The sequence below is a fragment of the Sorex fumeus genome, unplaced genomic scaffold (genome assembly GCF_029834395.1).
Source record: "Sorex fumeus unplaced genomic scaffold, SorFum_2.1 ptg000045l, whole genome shotgun sequence".
In the NCBI taxonomy this organism is placed as follows: Eukaryota; Metazoa; Chordata; class Mammalia; order Eulipotyphla; family Soricidae; genus Sorex; species Sorex fumeus.
In genome coordinates this window covers 8,099,122-8,124,351 of record NW_026606102.1, presented here as the reverse complement: position 1 = coordinate 8,124,351, position 25,230 = coordinate 8,099,122, and the positions used below count along the sequence as shown (strand labels likewise).

Sequence of the window (25,230 nt, the reverse complement as noted above, 5' to 3'; positions counted from 1 at the left end):
TGGGTCACAATCGGCATTGCACAAGGGTTACTCCTAGCTCATGCACTCAGGAATTACCCCCTAGTGGTGCTCAGGGGACCATATGAGCTCAATGCTGGGAATCGAACCTATGTCGGCCGCATGCAAGGCAAATGCCCTACCTGCTGTGCTCTCGCTCCAGTCCCCCACTGAACTGAATATGAGCTGAGTCTCTGGAGCTGACACTTGAGGGCCTGGGAGAGGTTTGCTCAGCTCTTCTCTCTCCAGGAGGCCCGCTAGCTGGGCTTTAGAAGCAGGCTGTGCGTGTCCTATACCTGAACAGTGGCTACAGAAGGGTCCGCGTTTGCCATCTCTTTCTTTTCCAGATGGAAAGAAGGAACAGGTTCGGGGACTAGAGCGATAGCACAGCGGGTAGGGCGTTTGCCTTGCACGTGGCCAACCCCGGTTCGATTACCAGCATCCCATATGGTCCCTTGAGCACCACCAGGAGTAATTCCTGAGTGCATGAGATGAGCCAGGAGTAACCCCTATGCATCGCCAGGTGTGACCCAAAAAGCAAAAAAAAAAAAAAAAAAAAAAAAAAAAGGAGAAGAAGGAGCGGGTTCAGACCATTGGGCGGTTTCAGGAAAAAAATTAGAGTTGTGACTCCGAGTTTTGAGCTCTAAATCCATGACTCTTAGTAATGTGGGGAACGGAGACTTTCAAGCATATGTTTTTTTTGAGAAGACAAGTTCTAGGTGAGAGTGTAGAGAAGGAACAGGACCTATGGAGTCATCAGCAGGACAAGGTTAAACCAGGGCATATCTTTTTTTTTCTGTCTGTCCTGGGAGAGTTTCCTTGAATACTCTGATCTTTTGCTTGTGTGTGTGTGTGTGTGTGTGTGTGTGTGTGTGTGTGTGTGTGTGTGTCCCCAAAGGAACAAAGAATGTTTATGCTTTGTGCATGCAGTGAAGCTTGAAAGAGATAGTGTTTAAGAGCTTAGCATAATAGTACTCAGCCTATCTAGAGGTCTGGTTTGTGTCTGATAGGTTTGCTGGAAAGGAGGGAAGAATATAGTGATTCTAGACAAAGATCTCAGTTGATGGTGAAGGTGGCGATTTTAATGATCTGGATCTTATTGGTACAACTTTAATTTATAAGCATCTTCTCAGTGCCTGTGCAACCATGCGGGGCTGTTTTCTTCATTGTGGAGTCATCTTTTCCATCTCCAAAATCCAGTCTTTGCTTATCAACCGTACTTTATTCTCAGATTGTGAGCCTAGATAGAAGAACAAGGAATCCACTAACTAGAGAAGAAACAAGAGTTGTTCACACATATCATTTTAATCATTTCAGTCACTTTCCAGTATTCATTGATTCTGTCTAAGAACTTTAGTTGTCCATCGTATGTAAAGAACCATTAGTGTGGATCCTCTTCAGAAATTCCCTCGACATAGGGATGGGAGTGATAGTACAGCAGGTTGGGCTCTTGCCTTGCACATGACTGACCTGGGTTTGATTCCTGGCACCGCATATGGTCCCCTAAGTTCACGAAGTTGTGATTCCCAGGCTTAAAACTAGAAGCACTGAGCACTGCCAAGGTGTCACCCCAAAACACAAACAAACAAAAAAACCAAACAATTTAAGAAAAAAAATCCCCTCAATGTATACTAATAGCATTGCACCAACTGTGGCCAAACCCTTTTCTGCTAAGGATATCAGGATCAGTATCTTTAGGCCTCTAAGATGCTGTGACTTAAAGATCAGAGGACACTGGTCATTTCATTCCTGGGACATTCATCTTGGAGAGAAATCTAAGACTCAATCATGTGGAATCAAAATGCTTGACTGAATCCCAGCCCTGCTTCCAGTGAGCTGTGTGACTTGCTTAAGTTACTTCTCATTCCTAAGTCTTGGTTTCCTCACCTGTAAGGCAGAACTGCAGAGATGCCCACTCTCACATGCAGAGAGGTCCTGCAAACAGAGCTCATTTGGAATCAGCCCCCTCGCAGGGCTTTATCCAAAAGCTTGTTCAGCCTGTATGGGGAACTGGATCACTCAGCATCGAACCAGAAAAAGACCATCCACTTTACATACATGAAAAAAGGGACAGGCAAAGGAGGTGGGGTTCCCCGAGGTCAGGGATAATTGATACCAGCAGATGTTAGGGTCTAGGGTGGCTCTGAGAGCAGAACTTAAGTCACCAAGGGGAAGTGGGTGCCTGGTTCAGGGCAGAGTGCATGTTCTCTGGTCACTGTTTCCTTCAATGCTCAGAACTTTGCTGGTACTCTGACCAATGGAAGTCACAGAACTGCAGGGCAGCCTCCTCCTCCTCCTCCTCCTCCTCCTCCTCCTCCTCTTCCTCCTCCTCCTCCTCCTCCTCCTCCTCCCTCCTTCTTTTCCTTCTTCCTTCTTCTTCTTCTTCCTTTTTTTTTTAAACGGATCACCGGGAGGTACAGTTACAGACTTACAGACTTTCATGCTTACCTTTCAGTCATACAATGATAGAGTACCCATTCCTCCACCTTCCACCCTCCTCCAGTGCCCATTTTCCACCACCAGTGTTCTCAGAGCCCTTCCCACCCCCTCCATCCCCTCTCCCCCTCCCCACTTCCTCACTCCCTACCCCTAATCCCACCCCCTCATCCCCCACCCCCTGCCCAACACCCACCTCCGCTCCAGCACATTCCCTTTTATTCTCTCCTTTAGGATGTTGTGGTTTGCAGTGCAGGTATTAAGTGGCCATCATGTTCGGTCTACAGTCTACTTTCAGCACGCATCTCCCATCCCAAGTGCAGCCCCTCATTCTTAACCACTGAGATGACTCAGCGACTATGTACCCAGGAGACCCCAAAATGCAGTAATTGAATGAGGCAGTTCCCTTGCTGGGGACTGAACTGAGACAAGCTAGATGAGACGCAGCTCTGCTCTCCTCCTCACCTTGGGCAGTTCCTTCAGGCTCTGTTCATGTGCCCTAGTTGCCACATGGACATCTGTGGCATTCATAGTAGCCAGGACACCGGATTTTTGCCATCCCAGCTGAGGGGCTGGTGTTTCCTTCACACAGAACCATGTCTGTCTACTGCTTTCCTTGTTCTCACAACAGCGCCTGCCATATCCCGGGCTGGGCAGCTGGAACTGGCTGGAGCAAAGCCCCAGGGACCGGCTCTCAGGTCCCCTTGGAAATGCCGGGGCTCTCTGGAGTTCTGCAGACACTGGTCCCCAGAGACAACTGCTTTCTTGGGCAGATTCAGCTATAAAACGAGAGCATCTTCTCTCTCTGTCTCTCTCTCTCTGTCTTTCTCTGTCTCTTTCTCTCCCTCCCTCCCTCCCTCTCACTCTCTCTCCCTCTCCCTCTCCCTCTTTTTTTCTCTCTCCCTCTCCCTCTCTCTCTCTCTCTTCTCTTCTCTTCTCTCTCTCTCTCTCTCTCTCTCTCTCTTTCTCTCTCTCTCTCTATCCTTTCTGAAGAGGATATTGTTTTTGCTTCCTTGTAGGAGTGATTGGAGCAGATGTGAGAGGGCACGGCCTCCCTGGTGAGGGCCAGCCAATGACGTCACGGCTGGCAGTCATCTGTGGAACATCTTCTTGTCACATGGGGGTGAGTCTGCCCGAGGCACCAAGGCACTGGGCTGGCAGCCTGGGGGGGGGGGTGGGGGGGGACTGAGGAGGAAACCCTCAGCCTACTAGGCTCCTTTCTGTCCTTCCCTCTGTGTTGTTTAGCTGAACCCCACCCACCCATCCCCCCACCCCACTCCCACTATATATAGCCTTGATCAGATTTGCTGGATGTGTTTCCAAAAGGTTAAGGCTCTCACCCTGTTCAATGCAGCTCAGGCCTGAGGGCTGAAACCATATCCATGGAGGCCAGAGCCTCCCTCCCTGACAGAGCTGCCCCTGAAGGGACGCAGCATCTTCTCAGTAACAAGTGTCTGTTTTCCTTGGCCCTGGGCTTACTCTCAATCAATATAAATCCATCTCCTTGGGAGCAGGCCTGATGATCTATAGAATTAGGCTGCATATCATGACTTCAAAAGAACACTGATAAGCAATTTTCACTTTGTTAATTTTTCCTCCATGAATTAGTGGGAAGGCTTTCTCCAAGATTGCAGTTAAAATTTAGTGCCTGCCCTAAAATTTATATCTTCTTTAAATGCACGAGTCTGAAAGCATTCCATTTCGATAAGTACCCATTTCTACCATATTTTTATTTAAAAGTCATTACTCTGTTAAGCATAGATGGACGATTCTTTGGATCTGTCCCAGATGAGTAAAATAGAGATGAGAGTGGGGGCAGTGGGAGGCATGTGTCATGGAGGGAGGGGGGGCTGAAGGGGGGAGGAAAGCAAGAACTCAAGTGGGATTCAATCCAGGGTTGAATTCCTGCAACTCAGGAGGGAATCCTAAGCAGCAGGAAACTGTAATAACTATAGGGTCCAGTGGGCCTCTACCTGAAATATTTTGGTTCAGTCAATATTGGTCCATTTGCTCCTTTATTGATACCCTTGTGTCTGGAGCTATGCTCAACCAAGAGATCATAGGGTCTCCCTCTGATTACAGTTGTTGTTCAAATATCTAACAGGATACCAAACTTCATTGTCATGTGAAACTTGTGATGTTGAACTTCTGTTTGTATGCATTCTCTCACACAGTTTCTCATTCCATAGAGACGTTGGAGCCAGCAGCATTAACTACCAACCCCTGTTCCTTGGTTTACAGTATCTGGGCCCTTGGGCAAGAGAGTGACACATTTCCAGTTTGTCTCCTGCAACGTTGTGAGAGTGAGATCCCCTCTCTTGTCGAGCTAGGAGGCTGAAAGTAAGGTGTTCCAGGCACCCTGCTCCTGAGGTACCCTCCCCATCTGACATAAGAACTGCAAGTCAAGTTGCCAAGTGACAACCTGACTTAACAGCTTAGGATGAGTGTGAGTGCTGTGGGAAGGAGCAGCTGCCTCTGACCCTGTGACTTTTCCACCTCTGTCTGACCCCTGCTGCATATTATCTGGGGTTTTGGTGACTTGGTAGTAATTAACTCTGAACCAGCAGCTCTATTTTCAGGGAGTTAAAAAAAGAACATTTCCTCCCCCTTCTGATAATTAAATCATCTACAACGAAGATAAATGTGCAGCCCACACTGTCTTCTAAAATATCAAAGGCCTGGTTGGTGAGTCTTAGGTTCCACCTCAGGCTTTTCCTCCAAATTCCTGAAAGTAGGGGGCTAGAAGTCAGGAATTTCTAAGTCTTTCCCAAAGCTGTCTTACTCAAATAGTCATTCATTCACTAACTCATTCACTCATTCTGGGTGGTGTAGGAGGGACAACTGGATCAAACATAAACTGTTCCCAGGAGTTTTGTCTCAATCCACCTCCAGTGAAATACACAGTGACACCATATGAAGAAAGAGAATCCTTTAGATCTACTTGAGACCCATCCTTTGGTGGAGATGCTGCTTTCCTGGCTTAAAACTCTGGGGCACTCTCAAGAGCAGGGCAGGCAGAGTCCCATTCTGCCTAAGCCCCAGCAGACACATCGACAGCCCCAAACTTCCCATCTACCAAATGCCTGATTCTGTGATGTAATGAATGATCTCTGCAAGAACATCAAACCACAAAAATTCCAGGTACACACCATTTTAGACTGAGAACACTGGGATCTTCTCACAGTGGAAGAGAGCCTCCTCCTCCCAGCCCCCATACCTCTGGAAGCCCCGAAAGGCATGCCCATTTCCTACAGCTACTACCTTGTCAACTTGTGGCCCAGTTCTAGAGATCCTGGAGTTTGGGACTGCATGGACACAAATGCAACCATGCAACACCTCCAAATTCCACAATACTGACCTTCCAGTAGGACTATACCAAGATGGGAGAATAACATAGCAGCCAACTAAACTCAACAAAAACAGTAACACAAAAGGCTCAGCTAGCAACACGCAGCTTAAACCTCAGACAAAGAGTTCACTAACACATGGTGAAATAAAACAAATTCTCTTTTACTGAAATGTTTTTGATAATTCTGTTAGTCATTTACGTGTAACAAGCAGTATAAAATAAATTATTGTGTGCCTGGTAAGACTTGGGCAGTGGTTGAGAAAATAGGGAGGGAAAGTCACTCTTGTTATGGGATTATTGTTGGAATATTGAAAGCCCATAACAACCATATTATGAACAACTTTATAAACCACAGCATTTAAATTAAAATATTGGGGGGGGGGGAAGAAACCCATTCTTTGGGAAGTCCCCAGCCCTGTATGGTCCTTGAGTCTTGTTGGGTGAATTTTTTCCCCCCTGACAGTTGGTGGTTTTATTCACCAGGACCACAACAAAGGGGGTCCTTGAGTTTCTGGGCACCTTTTCTCAGACCTACACCTCCAGGGGACCTCACAAAGCTGTGATTGTTACTGGCTCACTGGGCGCCTGGCACCTGAGCAAGATCAAACGTTCTCTGTGATGCTACATGACCACAGTCTCGCCTTCCCCACAGTACATTAAAGCTGATGATTAATCCCTGGGACCCAAAAGGTCCCTTCTCACTCCCAAGTACAAAGCGGGGGAAGGGGACTTTATTTACAGTGTGATACCTCCATAATAAACTGGCATCTTCATGACCATTGAAGTGAAGGGCAGCTGCCCATCAAACTGGCTAAATCCAAACAGTTGAACCACACCCGCCCCCAGTTTTTTGAGTGCCTGCTAGTACTAGGTGAGTACATGATTAGTTCATGTCAACTGGCACCCCTGTGAGAGAGGCATTCCCATCCCTTTGGGGCAAGCACAGATACTTGTGGCTCAGAGAAGCTAAAAGGTCATCTCAGTCTCTCAGCCACAGTGCCAAAGGACATGAGCAGAGGTTCGATCTCACATCTGGGTGACTCTGAGGCCCGAGAGTCATCATTTCTCTCTGGAAACATGACCAGTATCACAAACTAGGTGCAGTGTACAGAAAAACAAGCTTAGGAGCTGAACAGAGTCATTTCTCTGTGCCCAACTCCAGTGTACTTGCTTTGTGGCCCATGGGGAATGACTGACTTTTCTATGGTCTCGTGGAAGACCTACCGTGGATCCCGGGAGGTCAAGCAAGATCATGTGCATCTAGACAAGGGGATAGGGAAGAGGGAGCTCACATGTGACCAAGATTCTGGTAGATTCGCTTCTGTCCAGAAACCCACATTTAGATGCCTGACATGAGAAACCAGATTTGATGGATGTGTCCCTTGGAGGACAGGAGATGGTTTGAGCAGGTTTATGTGGGGCCTGTGGAGGACAAGGGAACCATGCAGATTGCATGCAAAGAAAAATAAGGTTTGCTGCCTTGGCAGACCCTTCCTGAAGAGTCTGGGGAATATTGAAGAGGAGGTGCAGGGAGCTTTGTGGATCCCTCCCTGCAGGGGTTGAATGCTAAGCTTAACTTCCACCAGGGAACGGAGAGAGATCAGGGATTTTCAGCTATATTAAAGAAGGTACATGTAAGACTTTGTCCCGAAAAACAAATGAAAGTCAACTTTTATGTTTCACCTTTTAAATTTATTTTTCTAGAGGTTAATGCTTACAGAAACCTAGATATTTATTAAGGATTGGGGAAGGCTTGGGACTAAACCCAGTGATGCTCAAGGGCTGTTCCTGACTCTGTGCTCAGGAGTGACCCATGGTGCTGCTCACGGGATTATATTCGGTGCCAATGATTCCAACCCCAGGCCAAACTCGAGTTCGGTGCCAATGATTCCAACCCCAGGCAAAGCAAGTGCTTACCTCCTTGACCATCTCTCTTGCCCCAAATCTACAAATCTTCAAAGCCAAGCACTGATGTCCCCTGAGGAAGAAGCCTCTAACCCCAGGCCCCATCCAGACTCTCTGTCCCTGCCTTCTTTTAACTGACCAACATCCTAGTTCATGATGTGGTCCATGGAGCAGGGTGCCTTGGACTAGTGAGGTTTGAACAAAACAATAGTTGATGAGAGCTAGAAATTCTTCTGCATCCTTAATCATTCTAAATAAATGGCAGGATGGTTGTTTTCAGTCACTTAGCAGGCCTGGATCTCACAGACACAGATGGTGTAGAGGCTCAGGTACGATGCTTCCTCTTTCTACACTGTAACTTACCACAAGGTTGCTGTAAAGTTTTGCTTCACTTTGTTTTTATAAATTTAAGCACCATGATTTACAATTGTGTCCATAGTGGATTTTCACGCATGTGATGTTTACAGGCTCTCTCCCAGCTCCTCATTTTGGCTAGCACATTTTTTTTTGCTAGCATATTTTAAATATGGCTTCATTAAAGCTGGACATCTGGGAAGACAGTTCCTCTTCTTCCTTGGAGAAATTGCTGGTCATCAGGGTCCCAATCGAGCTAGTATCTGTCTCTTCTGTTTCCATCTGAGTTGTCTGTTCCCCACTGGTCCCAGTGTGGGGGCTCAGCTCCTTGACCCTGTCTGCGTATCTCAGCGTGTTTAAAGTATATTCACAGGAACTGATGCCCGGGGAGATCATGGTAATCATGCAGGTCCTCGAGTTCTCCCCGATGGAGTCCCTCAGCACCTGCGTCAGCTTGCTCTCTCGGAACGGGGTATGCGCCTTGTTCTGTCCCAGGGCCCTGATGCACTCCTTCAGGGCCAGGAGACTCTTGTTGATTTCCGCACCCTCCATGCGAGTCTGCCGGTCAGCGCTGGACGTGTCTGCGCCTCGCTCGTTTCCTGCCAGATCCACCAGAGAAAACTTGCCAAACAGTCTCCCTTTGTTTCGAAGAAGAATCTGGAAGCAGGCGTGGGAGCGGGAAGAGTTGGAGTTGGCAAAGGTCTGCCCAGAGGTCCTGCAGGCGCTGCCCATGTCGATCTTCTTGATGACGTCGTCAGCGCTGTTCACCAGGTGCTCCTGCAGCCCCACCACCTGCACCTGCTGCTTGCCGTCCTCCAGCACCCGCAGCTTGGCCTTCTTGTTGAGCAGGTCGAAGAGCTTCCCATTATAGATCTCGAAAAATGTCACATAGACTTCCAGGCCCAGGTTCCGGTAGCGGGGCTGATTCTTCAGCAGGAAGACGTCCTGGGAGGCCATGGCGTAGATCCCTTTGGATGCCTCAGAGACCTGGGCCCTACGCAAACAAGATGAGAACGCCATTCAGGTCTCCCAAAGAAGAATAGAAAGAGCTATGCTTGGAATATCACGTTTCACTCAAATGAGAGAACAAATCCGGAGTTCTGACATCCATCGACGATCAAGGATCAGGGACGCTGTCTCATTTGCCAAGGTGTCGAAAATCAGATGGGCTGGTCACGTAATGAGATTTAAAGACGACCGTTGGACTAGAGCTGTTACTGATTGGATTCCACGGGATGTCAAGAGACCGCGTGGCCGCCCACCTACCAGATGGTCAGACTTCTTTGTCAAGGTCATGAACGATCGGTTTGAGGCCCTCCATGTTCCCGGAGCGAAGAGATGCCATTGGGCTACACTAGCACGCGACAGGGACAAATGGAGACGTTACTGGCGCCCGCTCGAGCAAATCGACGACTAACGGGAAGTTAAGTGATAAGTGATTTTAAATATCAATTATTGTAGTTTGGTTTTCATGCTTCAGTATTGCTGGCTGTATCACACACACACACACACACACGCGCGCGCGCACGCACGCATGGCACGCGCCATACCACTTCTCTACCAATGTATCTAACACCCCTGACCCTTGACAATTTATTGCATTAGCCTCTTTTTACTTCTTCCCTCCATTTCTCTCCTTCCTTGGCCTTTTTTTTCAAACCTGGTAGTGCTCAGGGATTACTCCTGGATCTGTACTCAGAAATAATAACTTCTGGTGGGTTTGGAGGACCTGGGGTGTGGGGATTAAGCCTGGGCTGTCAGGATGCATGGCAAGCATCCTGCCCACAGTACTATCTCCCTGACTCCATTTCTTGGCCTTTTTATTAACTTAGGGCCAATGGTTTGCTCCATCTTGATACCTTGCATTCCCTGCCTTCTTAATCTTTTTACCACAGTGAGATCATTCTTATTTTGACCTTCTTGTATGAATTGCATGATTTTATTATTCCTTGTGGCTATATAGTGTTCTGATACTGTGTGTATATGTGTGTGTTGTGTGCACACATGCGCATTTACAAATGGGCATATGTGTCTGTCTCTGTGTGTGAACAGCTTCATTATTGCACACCTAGTTTGATTCCATATCCTAGCAGTTGTACTAAGTGCTACAGTAACAATGGTGTTCATTTGTCCTTTCAAATGAGTGTTTTTGTGTCTTGGATATAGATACTGAGAACTGGAATTATTGGATCCTATGAAATCTCTGGTTTTTTCTTTTTTAAAATAACCCTTCACACTTTTTTGTTGTTGTTATTATTGATGATGATAATGATACATCAATACATCAGATAAAGGATTAATATCCAAAATACAACAAGGAACACCAAAATTCCATAAAGTTGTTTTGAGAGTAAAATGAAGCCAGCTTTGTAGATAGCTTGTCAGTGTTTTATTTTGTATATCTAGTGTACAAAACACCAAATATTGTTTTGTTATTCAAAATGATTCTCTAAGTCTGGAATGAGCCATGTGGTAATGGATTATAATTAGGGCCTTTGTGATGAACTTATGATTATCAGAATAAATATACAGGTGGATACAGGTACAACTACTTATTGACATGTAACAGGATACCAATAGTTAGCTATAGACGTATCTAGATATAGGTGTGTCTCCTATCTGTGAGCAACTAGAGGCCCCAGAAGCAAGGGCACCAAGTAACTTCTTTCTATCAACACACCAAGTATCCAGATCTTGATACGGATACTTCATTCTTCAGTGAAAAAAGCAGAATTCCTCGGATAGCTGGATGACTGTAGGACAGGAAGTGGATTGGGCGGGCCTGGAGTATCACGAAGCACTGGAATTTCAGGAGTGCAGTTTTTAAAACGTGATGGGAATATGTCCAGAGCTACACAGAAAGCAGTGTGGGAGATCCCAGTGGCTAAACTAGGACCAGTTGAGACACAAAATGAAGTGCTATTTCTAGGAAAATTCCCAGCGGCTGTGATGTTGGGCTACTCGCCCACCCGGGATGGCTGATGTGAATGAAGGAGGAAACGAGGCGTACCAGGCTGTTTGATGATAAGTTGCCATTTGTTCCATTCTCCCCACGGGCCTGTTCCAATCTCACTCAACTCCTCATTCTAGTCTCACACTGCCCCTCATTCCCGCTCATCTCTTCACGCTCCATCTCACAGCTGTGTCTCTCATTTTTCCATGTGCTCCTGCATTCCTCCCCTACATTCTTCTCCCTCTATCTCCCTTGCTAATCTCTCCATGCTCCATCTTGCTGCCCTTCTCTCTCTCTCTCTCTCTCTCTCTCTCTCTCTCTCTCTCTCTCTGCTTGTAGAGTGACTCTCCTGGGTACATCTCGCTATAGATCTCAGACTACAGTTCTCAGGCCAGATTAATCTTTTCTAACTCTAGCAGGGTCCGAATCTAGTTATTACTTTTTTGGATCATGACAGAATTTGTCCATGACCATGCTCTTAATTTATAGTTAAGTATTATGGTGCTTTGACCTGGCCCATTTCGATGCCAGGGTAGGTCATTGCTTGCCCTGGATCCATATAGTTCCTTGTCAGGACCCTGCTTTTGGGGTGCTAGAAAGTAAGGGCAACTGAGGCTTAGGTCGAGAGAACAGATGTTCAGGAGATAATAGTATCTGGAGTCAGTTAACTCCCAAGTTACAAAAGCATGGCATTAACTGTCTTCCTGTATCTGTACAAAAAGGACACTGATCTGAATTAACTATGCAAAGGACTTAAGGAGAAGAGAAAAACAATATTTACAAGTTAACAGAACACAAAGAAAGAGGTTACAGAAAACACAGAGGAATGAGAACACTATGATGGGAGTAACCCAATAAACCTAAGCTCCCTGCAACACAGCGGAAGGGACAAACCAATGTTATCCCACACTATTTGGTTGTTGTTATTTTATGATCCAACACATAGTTCAGAGAAGAAAGAGTTCTCCTATGTAGAAGGATATAAAATAATGCCCTTCCCCTTAGATGAACACTTCCTATGATGGCATCATAAAAGAGTGGAGAGTCATTTTCTAATAGAGAAATCTGACAAGCACTTCCTTAGCCAGCTGATCAAGGTCAACCTTATCAACAGCTAGAAGTCACCTTGATGATAATATGCACCTTCTCTATGATGGAATGAGAATTGCATTCTATCCTTATCATCTTCCTCCCAGAAACCTATTATTACAATCTAATCATAAAAAAATTTAGGCAATTATTTAGAGGGTCATTCAACAAAATTCTTGACTAGCAGGCTTCAAAAATGTCAAGGTCATCAAAAAATTACAGAAATGGTGAGAAACAATCACTGTCGAGTGGAACTGATAGCAGTGGGACAATTAAATGGGAAATAGTATCCTACACTAGGAAAAGGGTGGTAGGTAGGGACATGAGAGATATTAAAGTGTGTAGGACACTTGTCTTGCATGTGGCTGACCAGGGTTCCATCCCTGGCATCCCATACAGTTCCCCAGAAGTAAGCCCTTAGCTCAGCTGGGTGTAGCCCTTTAACCAAAAAGAAAAAAGAAAAAGAGCAGTAGGTAAAAAAAACTATGGAAATACAAGGTTAGTGAGACAGGACTGGTAAAATATCAATATTGTAACTCCAACAACGGCCAGGATCCAGAGATCATCACACTCAGCTCCTGGGAGAGAACAAGACAGAGTCTCCTACCCTATGCCTGACTGTCTCCACCAGGGCCCAACAGCTGAAGACCACCGAGGCCCAGCCAAGGCCATGCTGGGAGCACTCTCCACACACTTGGATGAGCCTCACGCATAAAAGAACTGACAGAGGAACCCAGGTGTGTGGGACCCGGGGCTGAGATCTCCAAGCCTGTACAGTTTGGGACTGGACCTGCCAGTAACTAGACAGTTACACCCACCAACTGCCGTGTAACTCCAACAACGGCCAGGATCCAGAGATCATCACACTCAGCTCCTGGGAGAGAACAAGACAGAGTCTCCTACCCTATGCCTGACTGTCTCCACCAGGGCCCAATAGCTGAAGACCACCGAGGCCCAGCCAAGGCCATGCTGGGAGCACTCTCCACACACTTGGATGAGCCTCACGCATAAAAGAACTGACAGAGGAACCCAGGTGTATGGGACCCGGGGCTGAGATCTCCAAGCCTGTACAGTTTGGGACTGGACCTGCCAGTAACTAGACAATTACACCCACCAACTGCCGTGTAACTCCAACAACGGCCAGGATCCAGAGATTATCACACTCAGCTCCCGGAAGCGCGCGGCCACATTCGCGGCCGCGCGACATCTTATCATCTTATTCCTAATTCGGTCAAACTGGCAGGCTACCAAATGTAACATGCCCACACGGCAGAGTCTGGCAAACTCCCCGTGGTATACCCAATATGCCAAATACCAGTAACAATGATGGGTCTCATTCTCCTAACCCTGAAAAAGCCTTGAATATGGCACTTTAAAAAAAAAAAAATCTCAGGGCTAGGATGAAGAAGACGTTACTGGCACCTGCTCGAGGCAATCGACGAACAACAGGGTGGTCGTGGTCGTGGTCGTGGCATTTGATTGTGACTTACTTGCCCAAAGGAAGACTTAATGATGAAAGAAACAGGCCAGGGGTGAAATCTTGGAAGATACTATTCTATGTTCTCAACTCTTCCATAATCCAACAGTGTTCCAAAGTTAACTGTACCTTTGCTCTTCAGACCCATGTCCTCCCTTGAACACATACCTTGTTTATTTCCACAAAGCGGAAGCCTGTGTCCTCTCCTGAATACCTTTTCCATCTTTCACTGCTTGCATATATTTCTAAGCAAATGTTATTGTTCATTAAAAATCACCTTGTGGGCTGGAGTGATAGCACAGAGAGTAGGGCGTTTGCCTTGCACGCAGCCAACACGGGTTCTATTCTCAGCATCCCATATGGTTCTTCGAGCACTGCCAGGAGTAGTTCCTGAGTACAAAGCCAGGAGTAGACCCTGTGAATCGCTGGGTGTGACCCCCAAAAAATAAATAAATCACCTTGCTTCAGAAAAAATGAGAGGCGGAGGGAGAAGGAGTGAGAGAGAGAGAGAGAGAGAGAGAGAGAGAGAGAGAGAGAGAGAGAGAGCAGGTAAGCAAGCAAACATTGTCTTCAGCTGGGGATGGGATTCAAGTGGTAGAGTACATGCCTTACATCTGTGAGACCCAGAGTTCAGTCTCCAGCACCACATGCTTCCCTCTCCCCCCTCCACACACACACGTACTTAAAGAATGTTATCTGGAAGATGTAATGAAAGTGTACAGTGTCATGCCTACTGAGAAAGACAAGAAGGAGTTCACTAAAACCAGACTGAAAATCACTGTAGGGAGCACCTGAGGGACTCCAGAGAAGAATTTGTCCAGGGTTGCAGCAGAAGGAAGTTCTCCTGTAGGTTATGGCATAGTCACACTCCTGATCCTCCATACCCACCAGGACATGATTTCTGCCAGCCCCATTTTTCTCCACCATACTCTAGAGATGCCTGTTTCACTTTGTTTTTCTCTTCTGTGCCACCATACTGTGCGGCCTACTTAACACTGACACTTGACTGGAATGTGGGTATGTGCAGACCCACTGAGAGGGCACCCCAAGAAAGGTGGCTCCTCTGTTAATACATCACCACCCCTCAGAGAAGAGGATTCTAATGGGCCTAGGGTCTCTGCCCTGTCTTTAGCAAGAGGCTTTGACAGCAGTTCCAAAGAGAGCAGAGAAGGAAGAGGATGGATGCAGGAGCCACAGAATCATGCAGGAACCTTCCACCCACCCATGAAAGAATCAGGGTGCACGAGTGCCCTGCCCCCATCACTCACTGGGCACTGCTGGTAAAAGTCACTGTGATTTGCTACTGACAGGTCCACATACACGGACCCACACTATCAAGAGTCCAGCCCACAACTTGTGGCATTGTCTTGAATTTCTCATCATCTTCTCTCACTTTCCTTGTGTGCTCCAAGTGCCTCTTTTTCATGTAGTGATTACATTTGTGTTCTGGTGAAAGGAGAGACTGGCTCTTAAAGAGTGCTCAGGGGCCCTATGGCCCCTACTGATGATCCTTACCCAGCTGGCTTGGTTAGTGCTTAGGCCCAATGAAACATCCCTGTTCAAACCCAGCAATGCTGGGAAACTCCAGAATACACCCAGAAGTACTCAGAGCCCCATGTGGTACTGGAGATCCAACTTAGGCTTGTAGCATCTGTGCACAAGGAATGTGCGCTTGACTTCTGAACTAGCTGCCTGCTATATCCTTTTTATTCCCCAGGGTCATCATATTTGTAGGCTGGATCTCTGTTATTAGATTTAACCAGTGTGAAAGCCCCAGGGAAAATAATGCCAAAGAGATCAAAACCTCCACAAGTACATTCAAGATTTCTAGATGTCTTATATCAATGCTGAAGGTTTGTTTGAGATGGAATGTTCATGACTGGTGAACAGATGATACCAGTAAAATAAGGGAGGTTCACACGGGAGACGAGAATGAATCCTTTGACCCTGTTCTTATAAATTTGTGGGATACTCTTTTAAAAGAATAGAAGCCTGAAGTCTTCAAGAGGTAAAAGTTACTGTCATGCTCTTCTGTGTTTTTTTCTAATTAAAAAATATCTTACACTGAAATGTAATTGACATACCATAAAATGGCCATAATGAGGTTTGCAAGCAGACTAATGGTGTCTATTAGTTGATTTTATGCAGCGATACCATTCATGGTCTGTATTCCTGAGCAGGATTACCAAAACAGGGTATTTCCTTTAACTTGCACTTAGCATTGTACTTGACATCCACTATGACTTCAATAAATGCTGGTGGACTAAAGGAAAGACAGAAATATCCTTAGTGTCTGCCCAGGTTGGTTCACAGTGAGTCATGCAGCCCAGCACAGTTTACTTTCTTGGTGGATAGACAGGCCAGGCAGAGCAGGAGACAACAGTACATCGGTGCTGGTCTTAAGGAAAGCTGTGAGTTCTTTTCTGCATTTCCCAACCTGCACTAAGCATTGTGGGTGGGCCATTTGGATCTTAAAATTTTATCTCCCAATGAACTGAGTTCTTCACAGAGCTGCTCCCTCGAATTAGGCTTAAAGCAAAATCACAAAACAGAGCAAAAAGAATCAGCATCATTTGGTTGCCAAATCTGTGTTTTTGCTTTTCTGCCTATGAGTTTCTCTTTCTGTGGAGCCAAAGACTGGGCCTTGGTGGAGACACTTTGGGAAACTCAGTTAGCTGTGTAGGCTGCTACCTGCCAGCCACGCCCGTTCCCTACCTGCCTCCTGAACACTTTATCTACCTCCATGTAGAACTTCTTAAGTGATTTGCTGTAATCTTAGAGTAATGAGTAAGGATTCTGTGGATTTCTAGAATGAAGAGGAAATAACCACATGGTGGCAGCTTCATGCATGTTGTTGTGCAGGACACTGATTTGCAGGATCTGTGCCCAGTGAAGATTGTCTTAAATATTAAGCTTGAAGTCTTTATGTACCCATTATAATTTCCTGGTGGCAAAAAACAAACAAGCAATGGATTTAGTGGTAGTGATAATGAAATCATCTCTCCTTGAGCCTTTTAACTCCTTGCTGGGAAGAGGAGATACTATGTGAGCTGGCCTCTCCCCATCCCTGGCTCTAGCCCCTGCTCTCCCTCCCATTTTATTCCACCTTCCAGCAGATCTGTCCACACATGTTTATTTGAATTCCAAGGGCCAGGTCTGTTGGAGAATAAAGAATATCCAGGTTTCAGAAAGTGAAGACAGTATCTATGTAGTATATGATAGAACACTACCAAGAAAGTCTGGAGTGATCCCCATGATTAAACCTATTAGCATATCTGCAGTACAATTTAGAAATATTCACACCAAATAGATTACATAGGTCCTAAAGAGTTTAATCATTTAGATCAGATTTTATGATGAAATGCGTCATGTTCCAGAACAGCACTAAGTGTTTGGAATGCCTGGGTGGTGGGGGAGAAGGATAGACCTGTCCCGTTTCTTTCTAAAAAGAGCCTGCACTCTCCAATGACGACATCTCCTTTCCACCTGGCGAGTGTCATCATCATCTTCATTCCTACTCAAATTGATTGAGTATTGATGAGCATTTTCTGTTTTAGATGGTACACCTAAGGTAGTTCATACTGCATCCCAGTCCCCAGTGTTCAGAGAAGGAAACTGAGGCTTGGGGAGGTTCCGGGAGAGGAAGGGGGGGGGGGGGTCAGTCAATCACAATCACAACCATCCTGTTATTCGTCGATTGCCTCGAGCAGGCCCCAGTAATGTCTCCTTCGTCCTAGCCCTGAGATTTTTTTAAAAAGTGCCATATTCAAGGCTCTTTCAGAGTTAGAATGAGACCCTTCATTGTTACTGGTATTTGGCATATTGGGTATGCCACTGGGAGTTTGCCAGACTCTGCCATGTGGGCAGATTACATTCGGTAGCCTGCCGTTTGTCCAAAGTAGGAATAAGATGATAAGATAAGAAGCATTCGCAGCCGCTCGCTTCTGGGAGCTGGGTTTTATAGTCTCTGAGTCTTGGCTGTTGATGGGATTACACAGCGCCAGGGGGCCAGTTGGTGGGTGTGAGCCCCGCCTACTGGAATTTGGAGGATCTGGGTGGAGAATGCTCAGCCCCGATCCGAGTAGGCTTGGAGATCTCAGCCCTGGGACCCGCGTGCCTTTGTTTCTCTGCCGGTACCTTCATGTGTGCGGAGAGTGGTCTCAGCATGGTGGCTGGTTCTGGAGGTCTTTGGCTGCTGGAGCCCTGGTTGGGGTGGGAAGGAAAACTCAACCTGCTCCCCTCCAAGGGGCCCCGACAAGAAAGGGGGGTATTGAGGTGGAACCCAAGCACAGAGTGTGGATTGGCTGCCATTATTGTGCTTGGTGCACCTTCCCCACTAGGCCCTGTACAGGTGTTGCCTCACAGAGCCCCTCTCTCCTCCCTCCCCTCCTTTCCACTGCCTTCTGGAGACTTCCAGAGTTCCCATGCTCAACTCTCCTGCATATTGGTCATTCTTTTCTTCCCCAAATGCCTGAGCCCTGGGGGCAAACCTCCCTATTCTATCTCCAGATTCATACCACATGACTTAAATCCTCCCACCCCCCCACCCTCCCCCAAGAGATATGCTAACAAGAAAGCAGAGATTCTGCCTATCCCCAGTGAAATAGTTAATCATCAAACCACACATTCAGGGAAGTAAAATTTGGAAGTGAAAAATTAGAGATCTGTTCTGAAAGGAAGAGGTTACACTGGTTGGTGCATAATATGCCCAAACAGGAAATTGCTGGAGTGGGTGGGTGGGGGGCAACATTTCAGGGAGGTTGGGGACCAGCAACATGCTCATGAGTAAGGATAGCTGGGTTTCATTAAATAATCGCCACGTTCCAGTTTTCCTGCCAGACCATCTGTATATAGGATTTCTATTTGTCACAACAAATGTGTGAGGTTAATTTATGACAGAGAAAGATGTAGAGGCTGTGTTTTAGATCAGAATAAAAGGTAGTGCTAATATATTCCGGTTACATAAAATTTCAGTGTTCCTAGTGAGTAGCAGCCGAAAGAGTAGAGAACACTGTGAAATCAGCTATGATAAAGGTGAGGTCCAGGGAAGGTGCAGAGCCAGGCTTGGCGGGGAAGTTGTGTCTGTCTGGGTCCCTGTTCTTTATAGTCATACCTTGAAAAAGGTGCTGTGGGACCAGAGGTTCACTGTACTCTCCAACTCAGGACCAGTTTTTGTTTTGAGCTCTGCTTTTGAGAAAACAAGAAAGAACACATTATCAGATAGTAATACTTGAGTCGACTGCCGAGGAGATGGTGGGCCCCAGAGCAAGTCTAGATGGTGATGAGACAATGGGCTGTGTTCTGTTTTATTTATTTATTTATTTTTGCTTTTTGGTTCCCAACTGGTGATGATCAGGGGTTACTCCTGGCTCTGCACTCAGGAATTACTCCTGGCAGTGCTTGGGGGACCATATGGGATTCTGGGAATCGAACCCAGGTCAGCTGCATGCAAGGCAAATGCCCTACCTGCTGTGCTGTCACTCCAGCCCCTGTGTTCTGCTTTAGAGAAACCACAGGGATGAGCATGATTTTCTTGTTCACAAAAGTCATCTTCCTAAAATCAGTTTGCGTTGTCTTGATGCTTTAGTTTGTCGCATGTTGCGTGGAATTCGATGTACAGAATCAAGAACTGCAGGCAAGTAGTTTTCCCATTTTGGAAGGGGGACAAGGGAATCCATTCTTTTTTTCCAAGTCTCCATAAGATAAGTGCTAGGTAGAGACTCAGCTCCAAGTTTGCTTGAAGCTGGTAGCCCTTCTAAGGCCTGGACTGTTCATCTTCATTTACTCCTGAGAAGAGTTCTAGGGGTTCCAGCTATCACTGAAAGCATGCTCCATTCTATCACCAGATGGTGATAAAATGTGTTTTGATTGTATTTCTGCATTAAGTCCTAATCCAGTGGGCCCAGAGAGAGCACACAGGGGGCAGGTACCCAGGGAATAGGACCCAGGTTCAATCCCTGTCACTGGAGCCAAGCATTGAGCTATCCAGCCTTGTGGTTCTAGTGGTGCCAGTACTGACCCCAGGCATTCTGAGCATTGCTTGGGAGGTTCCCTGACCCCCACAATGCTGTGATTGGGTGGCTTTGTAATGCACATAATAGTTAGACAGCTCCTTGCAAATGGGCCCCCACTCCTACTGTGTTGAGTGCAGCCTTCCCAGAGGGGACTTATACCTTAACCTGTGCTCAGGTGACACTGCTGGGAGGTTTCAGGACAGATTCCTGTGTCTTCAGTGTCCTCTTTCCTTCAGACCCTGGCAGAGCCCTTTGTTCTTGGAAGCCCTCTGCGTCTATGCTCAGATGGTCAGAAAATCAAAGGCAAGGAATGCAAATCTGATGTAGCATAGACTACCCCTTGGCAGGTCAGTCAGTTCAGGCTGCTGTGGATCCCCCTAGGCATTCCTTGCATCCCCTCCTTTGCATATTGTCCTCTCTTGGGAGGGACAAGTACAGACAAATCGACAACTCAGGACATGGACAGTCTGCCGGCAATTCTTATTTTCTCCTTCTCATGTTCTCTTATTTCTCAAAGTGAAATGAGACAGTGACACCCCACTTGCAGCTCTGTGCAGACAACCCCAGAAACCAGAGCGCAGACACTCCAGGACACAACAGGAAACCACAGAGCCCTAAGATCTTTCCGGGCAAATAGGAAGTCAGAGTTTACTTTTGAACCCACAGTCCCAAGCTGAAGAGCAGTGCGTAATCCATCTCCCTAGCTAGCCCCTCCTTGAGCCTTGGCCCAGACGAAAGATGATACCACCTGGGTAAAAGCATTTTTAAATGTTTGTTTTGATCAGGCCAAGGAGCAAGCTGCTTTTGTTTGTGCCAGTGAATAATTTGGGCCACAGGTGGGGTTTACACTTGAAAGCATTAATTGGTCTCCCTGGTTTTCCCTGCAGTGATATCTGAAACCCCCTTCTTCCTCTGCAAAGTAATCTTGATCCACATTTATTCATAAAACATTTGCCATTGACAATCATCTTCCACATGCCCGTCTGTGGATCTTAGGGCCCAGGTGCATAGTAAAGGGATATTGGTGGACACTTAATACGTACTTGTTCTTGCTACAGGGAAAACTGTAATCTCATTGGATTGTTACCATTACTGTCACTGTCACTGTCACTGTCCTCTCGTTGTTCATCGATTTGCTCGAGCGTTACCATTACATTTGAATCAATAAGTCAGATATACATAGTCATCACCATTTTGAAATTTACACAGATAGATAGATAGATAGATAGATAGTAGAAAGATCAATAGATTTTTTTAAAGACATGAATTTTGATGCCAGCTAGACCTGTGTTCATATCCAAAATACTTCAACTTTCCTGCCTTATTTTATTCAACCAAATGTTTTTTTTAGCATCTACTTTGTGCCAGGCACTGAAATGAAAATGGTGAGTAAAAGTCGACATAGACCTTACAGACTAGTGGAGAAGATGGATGCTAAACAATCACAAAAACAGAGTTTTCTAGACATTGACAAATGCTTGACATTTTATCCCACTGGTGGGAATATAATGTCATGTCACACTTTGGAAAACCGAAAAACATTCCCTGGAAAACCTAAATATGCTAACGCCTAGCGTTCCATAATTCCATTTCTAGGTAAATCATTTCTTCATTCCTCCAGGAATGGAGAAACTATTCTACCAGTGTGCAGAGACAAGTACAAGAGTATCTCTAACTTTGTTTTAAAATAACAGTCCAGTTGAAATCAACCAGGATTTATATCAATGATAAAATGACCAACTTAATTGTAATCTGTTCCCACAGTGGTACATACAGCTGTATACTTAGCGCTATGGAATAACACGAATGAATCTATTTTAAGTGAAAGGAACAGGAAATGAAAGAATTACAGAAGTATTGTATTCATTTAAAATTCAGAAAGAGGCAAAAAAGACTTTTTGGAATGCATAATATGGGGACTAAACTAGAAGAAGCAAGAAATGAATTAGCACCAACATCAGGACATGGCTATGTGAATGTTGGTTGTTGAAAAAATTTATCTTATAGAAGTTTGGAGAACTGGCATTTACTGGGACACAGAAGAATGACAGCAGAGCAGTATTTTTTGAGTAACATTATCAGTTCTATTTTTACTTTTTTTTAGTTAAAAAAAATTATTGGGGCTGGAATGATAGCACACCAGGTAGTACGTTTGCCTTGCATGCGACCAAGGTTTGATTCCCAGCATTCCATATGGTCCCCTGAGTATCGCCAGGAATAAATCCTGAGTGCAGAGCCAGGAGTAACCCTGAGCATTGCCGGGTGTAGCCCCAAAAAGAAAAAATAATTATTGTAGGTTCCATGGTTAACTAAACTTACTGTAAGGTTTCATACATAAAACAGTCCAGTACCAATTAGGAGATACTAAATTCTGTTCATTTTTATCAGGGGGAACTTTACTGCAATTATGTCATCTGGAAGAGGTCAGATCTATTTTGATTAAGCATTTTTCCCCTTGTCACTATTCAACTGCATAGTATTTCTTCTGATTGTCCTACCAAGAAAAAAAAGAAGAAGAAGGAGAAGGAGAAGGAGAAGAAAAACTAACTTGCGTCTAACCATGAACAAATATCTTAAACACAAATTGACAAGCATTGTACAAAATAACTTGCCTCAGCTCTTAGAAATTATCATGGTAATAAAAGGTAAAGACAGGGGACCTTTCCCAGATTAAAGGAGACTAAACACCCAGAACAACCTAAAGCAGCATGTGGTCTTGAATCCTGTCCCAGCCCAGAAAAACAACTTTTTTGTTTGTTTTTCTCTTTTCTAAAGGACAGTTTGTGGAGAGCCTATGGAGTTTGAGTATGGTCTGTCAATTAAATAATAAAAATCTGTTAATTTCCTGATATGACAATTAGGTAAAGTTATACAATGTCTTGTAAAATATACACTGAAATATTTAGGCACAAATAGGTGTTTATCTGCAACTTTCATTCCAGTGGTTTCGAAAAAAAAATTACATACAGAAAATGTAAGTGGCTAGATGAAAGCATGCTTGAGCAGAATATTGGGTAACCTATATGGAAGGTATACGGGATTCCTTATACTCTTTATTGGAAATGTTCTATAAGTTATTTGATATCACTATGATAGGGAGGTTAAGTATCCCATGCACATCATTTAAGTCTCAGTAGCAAGTTTGACTTAGAATTCACCAATGATATCCATGAACTGGTAAATTTTCTTCTTTGAAGAAACTGAATATATTCAGTTTTTCAAACTGTAAAACTAAACATATTTTTATTCATCCTAAAATCCAAGAAGCCCAGAGTTCAAAATTGACAAACTAGCTACAATGTTGGTCTCCTGTTTGTCATATCGCTCTTCTTTCCAGGTTTTGCTTGGTGCTTCCATTTGTGTCTCATTCTGGGTGTGTTTGTTATGGGTGACATATAAAATTTATTAATGTCCTGTGACTTTTAAAGCAAATTAGAATGTTCACAATTGTTTACAGATGACAAACTTACAGTACAGCTTTAAAGAGTACACATTTTTTTTTTTTTTATAGTTCAGGACATTGAGCGTTCAAAGCCTGTTCATTAAGCTGAGATCAAGTGTGGAGAGGACCTTCCCCCTGTAGAGGTGCTAGAGGACATTCTGTTCCTCCTCTTCTCCTGCTCCTGGGAGCACCTGACATCCTTTGGCTGGCGGCCTCATCACTCTAACGTTGGTCTGTAGCCACTTTGTCTTCCGTCATCAATGGCCAGGTCTCCCTCCACATCTCTCTCGTAAGGGCACTTGTAAATGTATTTACCACCAACCTTTCATAGTCCTGGTTTTCTCCCTGTCTCAGAAGTCTTTGTTTGATCACACTGCAGAACCCCCCCTTCTTTTTTTTTCATATAAGGTAATGTGCATAGGACGTAGGAATTTAGACATAAGTATCTTTTGCAGGCCTCAGATGGAGCACATGGACCTATCACATAGATTCACCCTACCACATCCTCTATGAAAAGACGTGACATAGAAAAACAGTTTAAGGTTGAAGATAAAATGTACTATTTCACTTAACTATTATTTCTGCACTCGGACTCATAAAATGCTTTTTATGAATCACATGTAGTGTTTCTTTGCCATGTTTTTTATAACGTTTATATTATTTGGCTATCACTGGATTAGATATGTATAATTAATATTTAATCTTAAGACTTTTATATGCTCTTATTTTAAAATACACACTTTTCAAGTATTACACACATGCCATCTTCTACAGAACTTTTAAAAACTAGAGCTCAGTAACCTAGTGTGTTTTGAATGGCAAGGGAAGTCTTCTGTAAGACAGTGATATTGAACTGGCTAGTTTGGTCAGGGAAGAGAATGGTTCAAGCCAAGGTAACAGTAGGGTCTCTCTCTCCAAGATAATATCACTTGCCAACTCTTCTCTTTCTGTTCTTTCTTTGAGCTCTTTGCTGTTGATGTGAATCTAACTAGATGCACCAGAACCTTCAATATTATGCTGAGCAATTATTATGCTTATAAATACATTCTCAGGAGAGCACAGAGGTGGCTCAAAAAGATGAGGCCCTTAGTTTGACTCTTGGCACTTGCAGTCCCCAGAGTACTGCGCAGTATGACCCAGTGACCCCCAATACTGTTCATCCCAAGCAGAATTGCATTACCAGCCTAAGCTTAGAACCATCCATCCTGCTTGGTCAGGCATGGCTAAGAGTGGTGCTTATGCCCTCTGAGCCTTGATTAGGAGGTCCCCATGCCCCCCAAATTTGCATGCACATGATAGAACCAAGAAGAGTGTCTCAGTGAACATGACACATGTCTAAGTTCCCCATACTCAAAGCTGAGTGTCTTCTGTAGCATTCACCAGAGGGTCATGATGCTTGGAGACCACTGGCAATTACTTTGTGAGTCTACTACCAGCCTGAGAGCTCCATTCCTTTGCACCTCCACTGGGTGCTTGTCACCATCATGTCCTTGGTGGCAAGCACAGTGCATGAGAAGTAGGCATTCAATATCTCTTAAAGGAATGAGTGGAATGGAATTTTAAAATATTTGTTGACAAATGAACACAGTAACAACAAAGTCTCCAATGGAGATGTTACTGGGCCCGCTCGAGCAAATGAATTAATTAAATGAATTAAAATTGGAATATTATTGACTGGAAGGGGTGGGTAGTACAGGGCATTTAAGCCACGCCCGGCAGTGCTCAGGACTTATTCCTTATTCTTTGTTTCAAGCTCACTCCTGATGTATCTCAGGAAACCATATATGGTGCTGGGGATCAAACCCAGGTCAGCCATATGCAGGGCGAACTCCTTGCCCTCTGCACCACCTCTCTGGTCTATAGAACTTTGTTTTTTAACTGTTGGGCCTTGCCTTGTCTCGTGCACAATGAGTTGAGATGTTGTAGTGCCATTATCACAGCCTCTCAGCTCTCACCCGGTCAGTTTAGTCATTTGACATATGAAGGAATAAATGAGTGATTCAGTCACAGAACATTCTGCCGCAAGCTATTAGATATCGCCCCCTCAAGATTCTCATTGACTTGAACTGAAGCCAGGTGGTTGAAGATGATTTAATCAGGACAAAAATAAAATACTCTCTTTAATGAAATAATTGCTTATTTCATTTTCTTCCTTCAAGTTGACCATTCATCTCTTGCCTCTGCCTTTCCATTTATATATGTGGCTCATAAAAA

General features: G+C 45.0%; 1 protein-coding gene across 4 annotated transcripts in view; it reads left to right on the top strand.

The window, feature by feature from the left end:
• FGGY (FGGY carbohydrate kinase domain containing) overlaps positions 1-25,230 on the top strand; it is a 475,385-nt gene that overhangs the window by 258,748 nt on the left and 191,407 nt on the right. For all 4 annotated transcript variants that reach the window (XM_056122278.1, XM_056122274.1, XM_056122275.1 and 1 more), the window contains one exon: positions 3,453-3,556. In XM_056122278.1, the coding sequence (XP_055978253.1) occupies positions 3,453-3,556 (104 nt within the window). The remainder of the gene's footprint in view (positions 1-3,452; positions 3,557-25,230) is intronic.